Below are 18436 nucleotides of genomic sequence, written 5' to 3' on the forward strand. Positions count from 1 at the left end.
CAAACTCTATGACAAAGGTTTTAAACAAATCCTATAAATTTTGTCAGTGTAAAAGTGAGTACGTTTTATTACTATTAATAGTATGGACTTCATTGGTTAATATTTTTAGCATTAAGCGAAAAACTGGTACTCTTCAAATGGCTAGGATTTCCATATTGTATAAAATATGAATTTTGTACTTACCATTGATATGTTGACATTATCTATGACTACCGAATATATACACAGAGTATATATCTGCAATTCCAATCTAAACTCAGATGGGCTATCTTTGGGGAAATAAACCCATTATTAATTAGTGTTACATCTTAATGGAAAGGGCCTTTTATCTAGTGATTGTTACCTACAAAGAAAATCACTTTAACACCCCTCACACCTTTTCTTCCTAAAGAGAAAATTCTAGAAGATGATTTACATGAATTTTTTTTAAAAAATTCTATTTTTAATTTTTTTTCTTAGTATTTCTTCTTCTTTGGGAACTTAGGCCTCCATATTGTGTATTTAAGTTGAAATGTGGGATTTTAGTACTATACAACACAAGTCGAATGAGTCATTTTGATTATGTCTTTAAGTGATTCTAACACGGAGTTAAGTGTGAAGTCAGATTTCTCAATTACAGCAAATTATACTGTAGTTTCAAAATAAAAGACTGACAATGCTACTTATCTTCATAGTGAATCCACATAGAAAGTGCCTTTTAAAAAAACCTTTCCGTACGGTGTTAAGGTAAGCTTCACTAATCTGGACTGACAGAATGGCGTGAGCCACATTTCAGTTATCCCCAGTGCATAAGCCTGGTCCCACCCTCAGCTGGTCTGGCACGGCATCTCCTCCAGCATGAGAAATAACGAATGCGGGTGAACGGGGGAGGATGCTTAACTTGAGCAATGCTAACACTAAAACCATTTTCCAGTTTATCTTCAGATCTCCATCCAGTGGGTGCACTCCTTCACCACTGCAGGACCACGGCCCTAAATCAGACACGCAGCAAGAGCCACGTGCAAGCTCCTTCGTGGCTCACACGGATGGCTGCTAGTATCTCACTGCTACGGACTGAATTGTGTCCGTCCACATGTCGCCCTACCCCCAATGTGGTGGTATTTGGAGATGAAGCCTTTGGGAGGGAACTAGATGAGGTCATGAGGGTAGAGACCTCACGATGGGATCTGTGCCCTTGTAAGAAAATACACCAGGGAGCTAGCTCATTCACCTGGCTGCTCCTTTCCACCATGTGAGGCCTGGAGGGAAGTCAGCCCTCTGCAGGCCAGGACGAGAGCTCGCCACAACCTGACCCTGCTGGCACCCTGGTCTCGGACTCCAGGCTCCAAAACTGAGAAAATGCACTTCTGTCGTTTAAGCCGCACGGTCTATGGTACTTTTATATGACAGCCCAAGCTGAGGAAGACATTGACCATACATCTTAAGGCAAAAACGACGACTTTTTCATGCTTTATGAAACGAACTGTGGGTTCTTAGTACTTGTTCAAACACTGAAGCAGATAAGAAGTTCTCCCTGAGAAATATTTTGGTGAACCCAAAGGCAACCCTTTCCTCCACTCTAGTCAGAAGCAAAAGTACAAGCAACGCTCCTCAGTTTTTATAACTTTGCCATCAACTCTTCTGACCCCTATCAGTGTTCCTGTGTGACTTGAGGACTATCTGCCTCAAGATCACTTGGAGTGCCTGTTAAAATGCAGATTCATGGGCCCCAATCTAGATGAGTTGAATCAGGATGTCTCAGGGGTAGGGCCCTGGAATATGTATTTTTTATGAGCATGCACGCTAAATGTTGGGAATCTCCAGTATAAAAACAATGGCGCTGTCCTGGATCAATGACGCCAGGCTACGAGGCCTTTAAACACTTGTCACACTGACCCTGACAAAAGTAAAGCGGAAACAACAGGTTTGAGCTGAGGGACAGCCTTACGTTCATTTCGGTTCTCTATGCTTTATTACCATTTAAAATTTGATCTCCAGGAAGCGACTTACTGGAATCATAGTAAGAAACAGCCTGCAAAACTGGCTCCATCAGTGACCATTCAGTGTCACACCCTTGCTTTTACCAAGGATTGATATTTTTAAAAGGTTACTCTGTCTTCTTCAATTCTGCATGTAAAAGGTTAAAGAGGCTGTCCGTTATAGTGTTCATTGTACCTTTTAAGGGGACTCAAGTGCTAACACCATCCTAGAATTGTGTAGCAAGAAGCCTCTCTCTCTAGATGAGTTAGCATCCCTTATCCTAATATTTTAAACTATATAACCCTGGCCATCAATTTTTTTCTGGCCCACAGTATCCAGGAACTTAGTTTAGATCTAAAAGTGCTCTATTATCATCACTTCTTATCCCTGACTTCTAGCACAGTCTCTCCCCTCGTCCTAAATGATTTCTCACCTAGATTTTAAATCAATGATCCTATAATCCATGTCTTTTAAACCTATTCTATGGTTATCTAAATTCTTTTTTTTTTTAAATAGCGTATTAAGAAATACCTCCTCATATATGCCACCACGGCCAATCCCTGGGTGGTGAGTTCACGCTTTACATATTACCCTGTGCCCCACAGGGAGTACATACTCAATACCTGTTCAGTTGAGTTCCCAAGTCTCTTCCCGGGTCATGTTCTCTCACTTGACCTCAGGCTCCCACATGTGCAACTCTGTCCCCTGGTCACTCTAAAACGCCCCTTCTCCTGTAAGCCAGCACCCAGCATCTCAGGCTGGTTATTTAGGTTTACCAATTTCAAGGTCATCTGTGACTCACTGTTTTGATTCTGTCGGTCACTACATTCTGAAGCTTCTCCTTGGGAACATTTCTTGTCTTGGACCCTTCCTTCCAGGTCTGTGAGAAAATGCACTGCCAGCAACCTCCTCCAGAACTTTCACAAGTCAAGGCTGGATCCCTACAACAGGTCAAGGCTGGGTCCCCTACAGCAGGTCAAGGCTGCATCCTGACAACAGGTCAAAGCTGGATCCTTACAGCTCTCCAGCAGAGACAGCGCAAGGGAAGGCAACTGTACTTTCCTGAGGCCCTGGTGTGCACGTGTGTTTTTCACGCTATCGTATTTAATTTTCATAGCAATGCTGTGAAGCAGGCATTATTTTCTCTGTTTCTTAAATAAGAAAACTGGCTCACAAGAAAGTGCCCAAGGTCACACTTAGTAAAGCGCCACACTGGGCTTCTGCTGGGCTCGCACTCTGAGTCTTCCCAGGGCTTCATGCTGCCAGATTTTCCTTTGTATCCCACAGTCACCCCCAGCATCCTGCTCTTCTTCAACTCTGCTTACCCGTCACACATCTCTTAAAAGCAAAGAAAAAAACACACACAGAGAAATTAGAATCCCCTGGCTGACTTCCAGGGACACTGACAGCCAGCCCCACCTGCCCAACCAACCTTCTTTCCTTGCTCTTTGCTGCCCATAAACACATCACCCTGCTAATTTCTGTGCTATCAAGGGTACGCCAATACTAGCAAGGGCAGTCTCTGACAAATGAGTAAGGTCCTTCTCTCTTGTGCCTTCCCAAGTATAAGATCTTTGCCCTGGATGACTCAGGACCCCTGCCTGGGGGCTAGGGGTGACCTATGGAGTTGGGGGGGGAGTGTGTTCAGGGGGCAGTGGAGAAGACAGATTTTAGAGGGCAAGTGCAAAGAGAAAGATGGAGGTAATTTGCAGCTTCGTGCAAGAAAAATGGGATTTTGCAAGCAGAGTTTGGGAAAGGGGAAATTGTCCTGAAGAAGGATTTGCTCCACTCATTTCTGCGCTAATTAATCCTGAAGGAGCCTGGCCCTGGGGTGTCCTCTCATGCGCACAAGAAAGCTCTCCCACTTCGGCAGCACAGCCATGGAGCTCACTGTCCCCGGAGAAGAAAGATGGAGCAGAGAGAAACAAAAAGTCCACATGTGGATCCATGAGGCTGAGGAACCACCAAGGGCAGGGGTTCTTGCTCCAGTTATTTTATTTGGAGGTCGGGGACAGCCCAGCCTGGTCAAGCTGCAGAATGGTGAGGGCTTTCTCAAGCCACCTCAGCTCCCACGTGGTGGGGGGCCTGCGATGGGAGTCAGGGAACCTGCACCAAGACTAGGGTGGACCACGGGCCTGTGAGCCGGACCCAGGATGTCTGCTGCAGGCACCCAGCTCTGCAGCGCGTGGGAGCCGAGCTGAAACCACGGACACCAGGGAGCCCAGCCGGGTCCTAACAAAGGCAGGTCAGCCAAGATCAAGTCACTTCCGCTGACAGGCAGCACCCGAATAGACAGGGAACATCGCCCAGAGAGCAGAAGAGTCAGAGGTCACCAACTCTTCCCCCATCCAGGGGACACGTGCTCCCCTCCCCCAATGCCCAGATGATACAGAGACGGCAGAGGGGGGTGCTTTCTGAGAGTCAGCCTCCTGGTATTTTATGCCTGAGAGACAGTTCCTTTAAGGAGAAAATGTACTTTATGGTATCAAACTAAGATCAGTGAACTCGGCCTCAGGGCATTTCTCTGGAGGGCCCTGAACCAGGATGGACACTTGGACCATGAAGAGACCCCGACCCCTTGTGGAGACGTGTGTGTGTGTGTGTGTGTGTGTGTGTGTGTGTGTGTTAGGAATCAGCAAGCAAAGGTCCCTTAGGCACAGCTAAAGGCACAGGACGCACAAGGGATTGTCCTAGAGGAGCAATCCCTCGGTAAGGCAGGGCAAGCCTCCCCTCTGGCTCACTCACATAACTGCTTATTGCTTAATTAACCTAATTGCTCAATTTATTGATTGCTTAGTTCACTCGTTGAATGAGAATAAGTGTCCGTTGAGCAAGTAAAACACAAAACAAAATTTTTAAAACTAACTTAAACCACGATTGGACATTCGGTTCATTGTCTCGCCCGGTGAGCAGGCGGATGAGGGCGGCTCAGGAGCCGCACCTGCTCACGAAGCTGTCCGGTTTCTGGGCTGCTCCGCCTGCCTCTGGGCTGCTCCCTTTGTCTCCATCTGGGGCACACTCTTTTTTCCACCCTTCCCTGGCTCAGAGCCTTCCTACCTCCCGTGGGCCAGCCTGCATTACACGTCTGGTTTCACAGGCGATCACCAGGACACCTGCAAGATTCTGTTCATTCTGAAACGCTGAATCTTCCGGCCCTTTCTGAAACCTATCCTGACCACTCACTATATCCTGAGCTTGTGAAACTGCTGGTTGGCCCTGAACCTGTACTTAGAACAGTAACTTCCTGAAGGTCACTGGAGGGTAGAGAATCAGGAGGTGAGACTCAGGTCCCGTGCTGGGCCCTCCCTACTTTACCACTCTGACTAGGGAGTAAGAAAAATGAGTAACAGTTTGCAAATCAAAATCACAGTATTAAAATATATGTTTAGCTTAGGTGTGGGAACATTTCGGTTCTAGAAAGAACAGCTTCTGAAATCTCCTCTCTGGCTCTCTGGCTCGACGTTATCAGAGAAGTCACCTGGAATCCTCTGTTGAAAGGAATGAACCAGCTACTCCGTGCATCCAGCCAGGACGCAGGCCAAGTCCCAGCACCACCGGTGAGCCGAAGCGATGAGAATCACACCCAGATTGTCTGGGCTAATCCGCTCCCCACACTGGAGAAAGTACATGTGCCAACCGGCGAGGGCCCTGTCTGTCATTCTGTGAAGGGCAAGAAGGGCAGAAGGAGCCGCAGAAGAAAAGTGGCGAGAAAAGCACGGAAGGGGGACAAAGTGTTGAGAGCACGTGCCATGCTGGGCTGGGGATGGTGACAACTGGACGTGATGGAGGGGAACTGCAGCAACTTTTCTGTAAAACAGAATGCCACGAGTGCTTGAATATAAATTAACCACCAGAAATTAAAGTAATGTGAACATCCTTCTTTCAAATCAGAATTCTGCCTGATCACACTTAATTCTTAGTTATACCACAAAAAGCAACTGATGAATTCTGAATCTCTTCATTTTGATCTTAACTCAAGTGACGTATTGTCAGAATAATCCAGGGGCAAACGAAGGATTAAACTCAGAGTTAATAAGGCCTAGTAATCTATAATTACGCTCGCTTTCAAAAATAAACTAATTTTAACAATACTTCCTAAAACTAATGTTTGTTATTTCAGGAAGGTTAGTGATGATGAAATTAGAAGTCGAATACAAACTCAGTATGTAACTGAACAAGAATCGAAACACAATGAACTCAAAAAATAAAATATAAAACTTCTTCTTACCCAAGAGAAGCTTGTATTTGGCTATTTAAATGTATTAGTCACTATCAATTATATATATATATATATATATATATATAAACTTTAATGTTATTATGAGCAAAGGGATCTGGTTTTCTACCATCCTCCATATCTGAGGTCAAAAGCCCGAGGTCCGAAGATGCTTGCTCACATCTCATCACCCTGTGACCTACTTTTCAACAGAGAATCCAGACGCACCAGTCCTGCTCGACAAAGTATATTTAGAAATATGAAAGAATATTGTCACGGTCATACGCTTTCCTGTACAGGTGGCACAGTTGTGGACACTGAAATCTTATTGTTTAAGAAGAGCTAGGACCAAATCCGTATCACCACCTATTATTTGAGTAGTGCAAAGAAACAAAGAGGAATTATTTTTTTACTAGATAATTATAGACAAATATCCCTGACCTAGATGCTAAATTAAAGACAAAATGCTACAAAATCCTAATTATTCTCATAAAGTCACTGCTGAGCCCCTTATGCACAAGTGTGAAGTTGGCCACCCTACAGCTCACAACTCCAGACCTTCTAGCTGGGGCCAGCCTCCTACGTGCCCGTCCCCCCAGGCCATGCATATGGTCCCCTCCCTGCCAGCCGGATGCTGGGTAGTGCTGAGGGCGTGTTGAGAAGGAAGACTGCTCGGAGGCCATTCCCGGTCACTTGAGCGTGCTCTTGAAGGGGGTGGTCAGTAGGTGGGGGACTTAGGTGATTTTAGGTGGGGACTTCAGATGACCCTCATATCACACTGTACAGGTTACTATCTACTCCATTTGCCTAATAAGATCACTCATGATTTGGAATATTCTTCCTTCTGGGATCTTGGTTCTGTTAACAATACTGTCTCCTCCATTAGGGCCTAAGTGAACGCCTAAAACACAATCATAGAGTGTCTGGTTTCCAGACAATAGAATAAAGGCCTTTCCGACTCCCTCACCCCATCTCCTCTCCAAAATCACACCCCCTGAACAAGGAAAGCAAAGAACAGCAACACAGATTTCATCTTCCTGAAGCCAAAAGCCATTTGTGATCCCATCCACAGTACATGAGACGGAAAGGAGAGAATTTGGCAGGCTAGTGAATGACTTAGACAGAAGGACGGTCCAATCACAGTGCCTGTAATAAGAAGCTGCTCCATCCTGCTCAGTACCAGCAAAGGCCCAGAAGATGAAGGCCAAAGAAATTCCAGAAAGTAGAGATGAGGCAGGAGACAAAAACAGGGGAATTGGCTGAAAATCTTCAGGAGACGGTAGACCCTTGCCCTAGATCTCTAACCCCCAACCTGATATGGTCAAGTGACAACTCTCACCCCTATAGGCAAGATAGGATGTAAAATATCTGGAGAAATAGGAACAGATATTATCCAGATGTGGAGGCACCAGGTCCAGGGGAGGGCAGGAACCAAGAATAGGAGGACCCCTGCCCAGTTCCAGAGTAACAGCAGCCAGGTTCATGATCCCCTAGTCCCTCCTCCTTGGAGAAATATTTTTTTTTAAATACTGCATTTCTGAAATAAGACAAAATGCTACAACAAGGAATTCTCATAAAACAAGAAAGAGTTCTTAGAGAGCAAAAACATAATAGCTGAAATGGAAAAAAATTAGTGAGATAATTGGGAGATTGAATCAAGGAAACATTTCAGAATGAACAGAAAAGACAAGCATTGGAAAACAGGAGAGAAGAGACAGAAAAACCAGGGATCAATCCAGGAGGTCCAACATCCAAATAATAGGAATTCCAGAAAGAGAGGACTGAACATAGTGGGTAGGAAACAGTAAAAGAAATAATAGTAAAATAATAGTAAAAGAAAACTTCCCAGCCCATAGGGCATAATCTCCATATATTGAAAGGGTTCATCAAGTGTTCAGTTCACATAATGAAAAAAGACTGATCTCATTTATATGTGGAATCTAATGAACAAAATAAACTGATAAACAAAATAGGACCAGAGGCATGCATACATGGAAGAGGCTGACAAATCTCAGAGGGAAGGTGGGTGGGAAGAACTGGAAGAGATTAGCCAAAGAACATATGAATATATGCAGCCCATGGACACAGAAAACAATGTGGTGAAGACCTGGGGGTTGGTGGCAGTGGCTGGGGGAGGGGGAAAAAGAGGGGGGATTGGGGGACACATGTAACAGTGTCAACATTTAAAAAAAGAGAAAAAAAGAGGCCGATACCAAAGCATATCATCTTGAAATTTCAGAACACACTAATGAAGAGACAATTCTTTTTATTTTTCCTAAAAGCTTCCTGAAGGAAAAAATAATTGAGAACCACATTCCAAGGAAGTCAGAGGGTTTTTAGAAGGGATGTCTTCAGGAAAACACACACAATTAGAAACTGCAGAAGATTTAGCTATAGATTCAGAAGCAGATGAAACAAATATTTACTCCAAGAAAAACAAGTAGTTGAAGGAGTTGAAAGGAGGCAGGAAGGAAAAGGAAGGGAACCTGGGACTCACTGGGGATGGGCTGCTGTTCTTTAAGCTTTTTTAGCACTACCTAACCTACAAAAGGATATTCATGTACTACTTCAATAGTATATGGGATAACCGAACACTATATTGTACATAGAGTGATTACTACTCTAGGGGATAAACTAATATTATAATGAAAAGTTTCAGCTTATTATAGGTCTCAAGTCTAATGCCATGCTGTGCTATTCTTCAAAATTAAACTGTAACTGTGGAGAAACCTGCCTCTTCCTTAGTAACACTAGTTTGACTTTAGTCTTCAAAGTCCAAACTCCTGTCCCTGGAGATTTAACAGGCATTTAGAGAATCTCTGATTTCTGATCTGGAGGTGGAAGGAAGATGCTACTTCCAATCTGATGCCCAAGCCACGCGCACCAGTTCTCAGTCCCACAGCCGAGCTAAGCCTAGGCCCAGACATTTCCATGAAGTCGGTGCTGCAGAAACTTGACATCCAACTAGGTAATCTGGGTGACAAGGCAGTGTCAGCACTCATCTTCAACTCCCCTGTCATACAGAGCTAAGCCTATTATTTTAATCTTCTAATCACTCTGTGACTTTATTTTTAATAATTTTTAAAAAATAAAAAGTATATGTCAGGTGTAAAATATGATGATTTGATACACATACACACAGTGAAATGACTAGCCACGGTTAACATATCCACTTCCTCACATAGCTACTTTTTTTTTTATAGGTGAGAGCACCTGAAATCTACTCTCTTAGCAAATACCCAAGATCCAAGATGTGAAAACAACCTACGTGTCCATTGACAGGTGAGTGGACAGAGAAACTGTGATATATGTATCTATACCACAATGGACTATTATTCAGCTCAACAAAGGAGATCCTGAGATTTTAACAACATAGATAAACCTGGAAGACATTATGCAAAGTGAAATAAGCCAGACACAGAAAGGAAAATAGTGCCCGATCTCACTCATGTGTGGAATCTAAAAACATCAAGTACATAGAAGCAGATGGGTGGCTTGGGGTGTGGGAAATGGGGAGATGGTGGTCAAAGGAGACAACGCTGCAGTTTGTAGGATGGGTAAGTCCAGAGCTCTCTCGGACAGCGTGACTATAGCTCATTATACTACAGCTATGAATACAGAAGCGCTGTTATTGATTTGCGGAGTAACCCTTAGAAAAGGACTTGACTTCTCTGTGTACCAGTGTCCTCATTTGCCAAACAATGACAACGATAAAACCTGCTTTAAAGACGCGGGATCCAAGTTAATGAGTAAAATGACAGCATGAAGTATTATGTAAACACAAATTACTGCTCTTATTATGAAAGCACTTCCCCCAAAGAAAAACTAAACACAATCCTCTTTTTCAGGACTTCCTCAGTGGAAGATAACACTGCAGAGGGCTCTACGGTTCTGTGCACGTGTGTTACTACAAGGATCGGTTCTTCTTACTCAAAGCAGACTCCTAAGCTTCTCTCTTGATTTAGAGAGTATTCAACAACTGTGGGTCAGTTCTTCCCTTTTCTTGAAACTCTTCCCTCTAGGCAGCCCGGCCTTAGTTCCACCAGCCCCTCGTTCCACCAGCCCCTTCATTCTCCTCTGTGTCCTCTGTTGCGCCCCTCTCTCTGCCCTCTAACCAAATATTTTCCCTTAGATGAGGGAGCCTTTGTTTTTCCCATCACATTACTTCTTTGGTGATATCATACACTCACTGGACTCTGTAATAATCCCCATCAGATAATAAGTAGACTCTCAAATTCTCCAAGCTTTCAACTTGCATTTCCATCTTTCTGTTTGACATCTCTATCAGAATTATCTGGGAAAACAGGCCCTCCTCTTTGCTCTCCTTTCCAACGATCTCTTAGTTATCTAGGTTGAAACCACAAGTCATCTCTGACCTGCTTTCTCTATAAACCCCTCATAGGCAGTTAGTTGCAAACTCCCAACGATTCCATCTGTATATTCTCTCTTCTAATCTCTTGCCTTTCCATCCCATCAGCACTACCAGTTACAGATTCTAATCTCAGCCTATTTAGCTACAAGAGCCCCTAATTTATTTATTGACATTCTGCCAGTTGCCACTTAAATCCATCCTGCTCTCAGAGTGGCTTTGACCAAATTGCTGCTGCTTTGAAACAATCAATGGCTCCCTACTGCCTCTTCCTGGCATACAAGATCCTCTACATTAATGCCCCAAACCAACACATCCAGCTATACCTCACTGTTATCCTACACATACTCTATGTTCCAACCAAACTCAACCAATATTCCCCAGACATGCCTGACATTTGGGGAAGTGGGTGCAGGGAGATCACTTGAATTAATTACCCACTCTGTCGCTGTCTCCTAGCCTATGAATCCTTAAAGGACCACAAAGGTTTCCTCAATTTCTCCCCAACCTTAAGTTGTCCGTCTCTCCTTTGCATTTGACCCTCCATAGCTCTATCCTTGTGTGTGTGTGTGTGTGTGTGTGTGTGTTGCTTAGTATACTCTAACTTTTAGCATAATCACTCATGATCTGTTTTATTTCCACGTCTCCCTCATGAAATTTAAAATTCCTTGAGCGCAGACAAGTTGTCATCCTCATCTTTGTGGCTTGCTGTACCAAGCCTGCACTTTGTACATGTAAATGCTTAAGAAATATCTTTGAATGGAAATTCATGAGAATGCCTTCAAATGCCTTTTTGGAGTTCATCAGATCTATTACAACCAAAAAAAATTTCAGGAATGAGGTAATCTCACCAATGATATACTGCTTGGTCCTAGGCTGGCAAATAATCAGGATAAAGGAAGTCTCCGTTTGGAATCACTGGTTGAAGCAAGGGTTCTATCGAAGGTTTTTTAAAAAGCCTTGTTAGTGATACAACAGATGCCATTCTTCCTCCTAAGTCGGTCTGTTTAAAATTTCCAGATAGAATCCTGGAGCATGGAGCAGCGAGATGGGCCACAGGATCCCGCTGAGGAACCTTCCTGGCAGAAGTGGGCTCCATCCTCAGCAACCCTTCCATTCTGCCTTCTGACAATGACCTGGGGCCATCCCTGTCCCATTCCATCCTGGGGCTGTTGGTTCACGCCCTGAGCTATGAAACTGGGCATGTTCTACTCAGATGGACTGAAGAGCTAATCTCTGCTGGGGATACCAAGCTAGTCTCTGACATGACCCTGTCTCAAGCCTCAAATAAACACGGCAAGCTTGCTGCCCTATCTCCAGAAGAAACGTTTCTTAATGCCCATCTCCTTAAAACAACCCGGTCTTCTCCACCGCTTTAGGAAATAAGCACTTAACTTGTTGAATTATGTAAACTCACATAGAGAGGAAGATGTTCCATTAGCAGTTGGACAACCAGTCTGCAATGGCATTTGCCCCGGGCTTTGGGTAATTGGCCTCAAACTCCAAAACGCAGTGGGTAACCTCTGCTCCACCCTACTTCCTCAGCTAGGAGTGCTCTGGTATCCGATTTAGTTTTAAAGAATCAAGAAACTGAATAGGGTTCTGAAAACCAAATTGACAAAAGAAAATAATGGACCCCGTCTTAAAACCCTAGGGAGGTGGGGAAGGGAGCGGCGGTGCTTTAATCCCTAAGGGTTCCATGACTTCCTTCCATTTCCTGGGCTCCTTCCAGGCCTGGCCAGTCTGAACCACATCGGGGTGCGGCGCTCACTGGAAAGCAGAGCCCTGCCCTGGGCCCCCACCCCGCCTCTGGTTTCTGGTGTCCGTGGTTGGGGGGCCCGCAGGGGGCTCCCCCGGGCCGCAGGGGGCGCTGCAGAGCCGCCTCCCGGGCCCGGGCTGCGTGCAGCCGCCGCGCCGACCCTTCCCGCCTGGACGTGCGCGCTCTTCCTAAAGCAGACAGTGGCCCCCGCGACGCGCCCAAGGTGCGCGACCAGAGAACTCGAGAGCCTGCGTCCTGCAGAACGAGTCACCCCCTTGCACCCTCTCTGCGTCTCGCAGATGTGGGAACGAAGCAGAGCTGCTCCTCCGCACGCCTTAGACGGCCGACCTCTGTCTGCCTTCCTCTAAAAAAGACGCAGCTGCTGACCCCGAGCCGCCGGGGACCACGGCCGCGTCTCCAGCAAAGCGGCTCCGCGCCGCCCTCTCCCGCGGGACCCGCCGGGCTCCGGCTGCCGACTTCCCTGGGAACCGGCCATCGGGGAACCGGGCGACCCGGGGCACCTCCCACCCACACTCTGTATCGCACACGGTCCCCTCCCTTCGCCCCGACGGCCCGGACCGTCCGAGGGGTCCCACGTTCTCGGGGTTCTCCGCGCTGGGACTCAGGGACGAGTCGGGGGTGCGCGCCCGTGTCCGTGCGCACCTTGGCTTCCTTGACCCCACCCCCACCCCTACCTCTACTCCCACCCCTACCCGCACCCCCGGGTGAGCGCAGGCCTTCCCCCACGGGTTCCCAGCCCACGGGGCCGTCGCGCGCGCCCCCGGCGGTAGAGGGGATGTGTCCACGGGCTGGAGGGCGCGCCCGCGTCCGCGGGGTCGGCTCGCGGGGCAGAGCCGCGCGCTTCCGCCGGGACTGGGCCCCAGCCACGTCGCCCGCGCCCCCCAAGACCCCCTACAGAGCTGGACCCAGGGGGCGGTCCCCGAGTCAGACCGGGTGGGGTCTGGGGTCCCGGGCACGTCGCGGGGCGGCGGGGGCCCCTCTGCGGGGCAGCTGTGGCCGCTACTTACAAGTCGGGCCCCGGCGACCAGGGCGGCGGGCGGTGGCCGTGCGGCTCCCGCGACCAGGACGCCGCGCGCGGCTCCAGCCCCCCGTTGACGCCCCTCCAGCCCCGCGGGCGGCGCTGCGGCTCGGCGCCGACGTCCTCGCCCTCCTCCTCCCCTTCCTCCTCCTCGGGCGCGGGGAAGGTCACCCTCGCCGGCTCCCTGCACTTCTTGACCTTGGTGGACATCGCGCCGGCCGCGGTGGGAGCGCGGGGAAGCCTGCGCCGGCCTCCGCCTCCGCCTCCGCCTCCGCCGCGCCGTCTCCCCGCCGCGCCCCCTGCCCGCCTCCCGCGGCCCCAGCGGCCCCGCGCAGCGCCGGGCGGGGAGCGGGGAGGAGACGGCGGCGCGGCCCGACCCCCGGCGGCCGCAGACGGGAACCGGAGCCGCGGCGCCGCCGCCCACCATCCAACCCGCCGCGGCTGCGGCTGCGAGGACTCAGCCCGGCGCCGAGCGGGGCGCGGGGGCCGCCTGCTCCGCGGGCCGCGCGCGCTCCGACAGCATCACTTGCTGGGACTGGAGGGTACTTGGAATGAAGGATCTGGAGGGGGAGGGGAGGGGAGAGGGGAGGGGCTGGGGCGCGGGCGGGGTACCCAGTCCTCCGACGCCGGGCGCAGGAGCGGAGTCGGGCGGCAGGTAGGGCGGGAGCTCAGAGACCCTCCCTCCTCCCCGCCGCGCTGCGCCTTCCCCAGGCTCCTCGGCCTTCCACGTACATAGACCAAGTTTCCGAGGAAGGGAAGGATAAGTCGCTGGCCTGTCCGTTCTGTTCTCCTGCAGGCCCGGCGACTCAGCCGGCCACAGGGCACCGAGGCTTAGGGGAACCTCCCGAGGTTCACAGGCGTGCCCCCGAGGGCCTTGGTAACCCTCCCGCACCCCCCACCCCCGGTAATGTTTTCCATGTGCTTGATGCTTTGGGCTGTTGTCCTTAATGAATCTCAAAAACATCTAACAGTATTTCTGTACTTTCCAAGGAATATTTTCCCAGCACATTTTAAAGTCTCTTTTTAAAAACCAAAACAAACAAACAATCATTTTAAAATTGGAGAGCAGTATTTCTGTTAGGAGAAAAGACTCAGGGAGTTTTAGTCAGAAGGAGTCTTAAGGATCAAGGAGTTTATCCCTCATTTTAGAAATAAGGAAACAGGCCTAGAGAGACTGAGGAAACAAACCAAGGTAGGGAGCCGGTGGGAACACTCAGACTAGACCCAGGCGAGTGTATTTTCCAAGTTTCTATGGCCTCCAGTAGGCAGCTTTCCAGCAAGTTCAACTTGGAAGAATCACAAAATACCAGGCCTGCTATGATGAGATAAAATAAGATACTCGTTTTTTAATTGTGTCCAATTTTACCGTATTTCTTTGAGGAGCAATTCTTCCCAAATTTAAACAGAGCACACATAAGGAAATGTAGCTCTTTGGAATTTAATTCTTAAAAGGTAAATAAAATGTTGTGTTTTATTAAGATAATAAATGTGTGTTTAAGGAAGCAATGATATTTATACACCTGATAGAAAAACAGGTAAATACTATCCAGTGGTTTACAGTCAGAAGCACTTCCCCCCAATGGGCACAGATGGAAGTGTGAAAAGCCTCACTACGGGGTTCCCAGCCCTCTTCACCCCCCCTCTGGAATATCTCTAAAACAGTTCAGGCTCCCCTTGTCCCCAGCCCGCCTCTCTGTGCTTTTTCATGTTCCACGCTGCTCCAGAGGCCATGGTCCAGCAGGTCTGATCCTGACTTTCCTCTGGAAAAGTCTCTGGGGGTTTCCAAGGGCTCTCAGGTTAAAACCCAGATTTGGCATGCCCCCCACCCCCCAGCCCTCCCGGTCTGACGTCATTCTTCGCCCATCTTCCTGTTACACACCCTAACTTTGGTCACTGCAACCTTTCACTCATTGCCTGACGTTCTGGACGCTTCCCCACGTCCCTGCCTTTGTGGCATTCCTGTCACTGAACTCTCTCTCTCTCCCCTCCTCCACCTGGCACACTTCTCCTTCCCCTAAAGACCTGGGGTCCACGTGTCTCTCAACTGACACCCCTTCCTACGTCCCCGTGGAGCTCACAGGGCCCCTGGTCCTTGGCAGTGGCACTCCTTGGTACCACAATAGCACCGCTGTATTGAAATTAACTCTATGTGCCTGGCTCCTCTTAGAGCGTGAATTCCTTGAGGAGGGTTAGGGACCTTACTTCCTTTGAGCTAGTTGGGGGTTCATCTTTTTGTCTTTGACATTTAGCTCAGCACCTGTTGATCTGATGTGCAGGACAAGCTCAATACATGCCTGTGGAGTGAATTCAGGAAGTCTGCAGGTTCTTCATAATTATGTTAACATGTTACTATTACAAGGTTCTGGGTAGACGTGCTGCAGGAAGCCTGGAGCCACAGGGTCTCCTCTTACGTGTTGGACTAGTTTGCTGGGGCTGCCATAACAAGTGTCCCAGACTCACTGGCTTAAACGACAGAAATGTGTTTTCTGACAATCCTGGAGGCTAGAAGTCCCAGATGAAGATGTCAGTAAGGTTGGTCTCTTCTGAGGTTTCTCTCCTTCACTTGTAGATGGCGTCTCCCTGTGTCCTCACATGGTCTTCCCTCTGTGACTGTGTTCTAATCTCCTTTTCTTATAAGCACACCTGTCCTATGGGGTTAGGTCCACCCTGATGACCTTATTTTAACTTAATTACCCCTTTTCAAGGCCCCATTTCTGAATACAGTCATATTCTGAGGTCCAGGGGTTAGGACTTCAACATATGAATTTGGGGGGTGGGCACAGTTCAGCCCATAGCACTGATTTTTTAAGATCATCTCTACAGTTTTGCCTTTTCTAGAATGTCACATAGTTGGAATCATATAGTATGTAGCCTTTTCAGTTGGCTGCTTTCACTCAGTCATGTGCATTTAAGTTTCCTGCACACCCTTTCATAGGTTAACGTAACTCATTTATTTTTAGTGCTGAATAATATTCTACTGTCCGAGTATCTAGTTTCTTTATCCATTCACCTACTGAAGAACATCTTGCTTGCTTCCAAGCTTTGGCAATTATGAATAAAGCTGCTATAAACATTCATGTGCAGGTTTTTGTATAGACATAAATTTTCAGTTTCTTTGGATAAACACCAAGAGGGGCGATTATCGTGGTCCGCATCCTCGCCAGCACTTGGTGTTGTCTGTGTTCTGGATTTTTGTCTTTTCTAACAGGTGGCATCTCACTGTTGTTTTAAGTTGGATTTCCCTGATGACATACCGTGATTTGCCATCTGTAGATCTTCCTTTGTGAGGGGTTTGAAATTTGGTTGGTTGTTTTCTTACTGAGTTTTAAGAGTTCTCTGTATATTTTGGATAACAGTGCTTTTTCGTTTAATATATATATATATATATATATTTGCATTTTCTCCCAGGCTTGTCTTCTTAGCCTCTTGATTCTTTCCTTTTTAAAGTAAACTAAGCCATTAATTTTCTTAGCGGCATAAACTAGTAAGATGGGAAACACTGCATGTCAGAACAATTAAACCTGAAAGCAGAGGATCCCTGTACTTATATGGGGTAATTAATATTCCAGTGCCTTTTACCCAGTTTACAATGTCCTATAAATGGTGTACCGCTAACGCTGCAGCTCTTTCTCAGGCCAAGCTGGTCCAGGCAGTTTCCTAACTTAAAACAAGTATTTTGAAATTGCTTCATGAGTTAGAAGTTTGGAACTCAAAATTTACTTTATTATAGAAAAAAAAAGTTGTAAGTGATGCTTTTGTTTCCTAATGGCTCTCATATACCTAGTTAACTTAAATTTATTTCAGTGACAGTATAGGGTGACATTTGAGAACACAGGTTCTGGGCCAGTTTTCAGTTGGACACCTTCCTGAGGAGAGTGATGAAATCTCGAAAGTCCTGCTCCATTTCACCCGGACAGTGGTCACCCCTCTGCCCAGAGTCTCCACCTGTAGATGCTCCGCCTGGTAGCTACCAAGCAGCCGTCATGGTTCTCAGATGGACTGTGAGGTCCTGCAGTGCTTTCTAATTTTTTTTTTTTTTTCACTTAAGTGCAAGAGTAGTGATGCTGGCAATTCGGATACACCAAGGAGAAGCCATGAAGAGCTTCCTTGAAGTGAAAGATAAATGCAGTAAGTACAATAAGATATTTTAAGTGAAAGATGAGTGCATACAATAAGATATTTTGGAAGAGCGAGACCACATTCACATAAGTTTTATTACAGTATATTGTTAGAATGGTCCTATTTTATGATTAGTTCTTGTTGTTAATCTCTCACTGTGCCTAATTTATAAATCACACTTTATCATAGGTGTGTATGTGTAGGAGAAACACATACTATATAGAGGGTTTGGTACTCTCTATGGTCTCAGGCATCCACTTGGGGTCTTTGAACATGTCCCCCACGGATAAGGGGGGCTACCGTATGTGTAAGAATTAGCTGCTGTTCACTATTGTGGACCATGGAGCTGAGGACAGAAGTCTGCCGCTGGCTGCTAAGGCGAGGGCCCTGTCCCACTCAGGTGCCCCTCTCAGGTGCCCCTCTCAGGTGCCCCTCTGCAATAGCGTTTACTAAATTTCACAAGTGTTCACTCGCTTGACTCTCTTCCCCACCCGACTCTAAGCTCTCTTGGGGCAGGAACAGATTAGCATCTGACCTTGTCACACCCTTCTGATCATGAGACTGGGAACAAAGGAGGTGTTGAGTAAATGGTAAGGAGTAATAGTGACAGTTGGGACAGCAGGTACCCGATGGATGTTTTCAGGAGAAGGATCTGGGGGGAGAGGGAGCAGAGAAGGCCCTTCCCCTGCTTCGGGCATTGCGCCAACTCCACGTTAAATCCGAGGGAGGGTGAAGCTTTTCTTTGGTGCCTTCCCACTCTTCCTCGCGCACCTTTCCCTGCTTCATGGGGCCTAACTTCCCCGGCGCCTGCCTGACTTCATGTTGCTTTAATCCGCCCACGATGTCATCTCCCTGACCTGCTATATCCCAAAAGTGCTCCATGCTCCACAAGCCCCCTTCTGTCCCCTGCCAGTCAAAACTGCTGTCCCTTCGGGGCCGTCACCCGCAGCTAGCTGTTAAAGGGAACGTGTCTTA

At 47.5% G+C, this 18436-nt stretch overlaps 1 protein-coding gene across 1 annotated transcript in view; it reads right to left on the reverse strand.

The window, feature by feature from the left end:
* Nucleotides 1–13552, reverse strand: part of TRPC3 (transient receptor potential cation channel subfamily C member 3) — a gene marked incomplete at its 5' end in the record, with an annotated part of 61174 nt that extends 47622 nt beyond the window's left edge. Inside the window, one exon of the mRNA XM_081136100.1 lies at nucleotides 13332–13552. Coding sequence (XP_080992226.1) covers nucleotides 13332–13552 — 221 coding nt within the window. The remainder of the gene's footprint in view (nucleotides 1–13331) is intronic.
* Nucleotides 13553–18436: the final 4884 nt, after the last annotated feature.

The sequence above is a fragment of the Miniopterus schreibersii genome (assembly GCF_964146895.1).
Source record: "Miniopterus schreibersii genome assembly, chromosome: 4".
Lineage (NCBI taxonomy): Eukaryota > Metazoa > Chordata > Mammalia > Chiroptera > Miniopteridae > Miniopterus > Miniopterus schreibersii.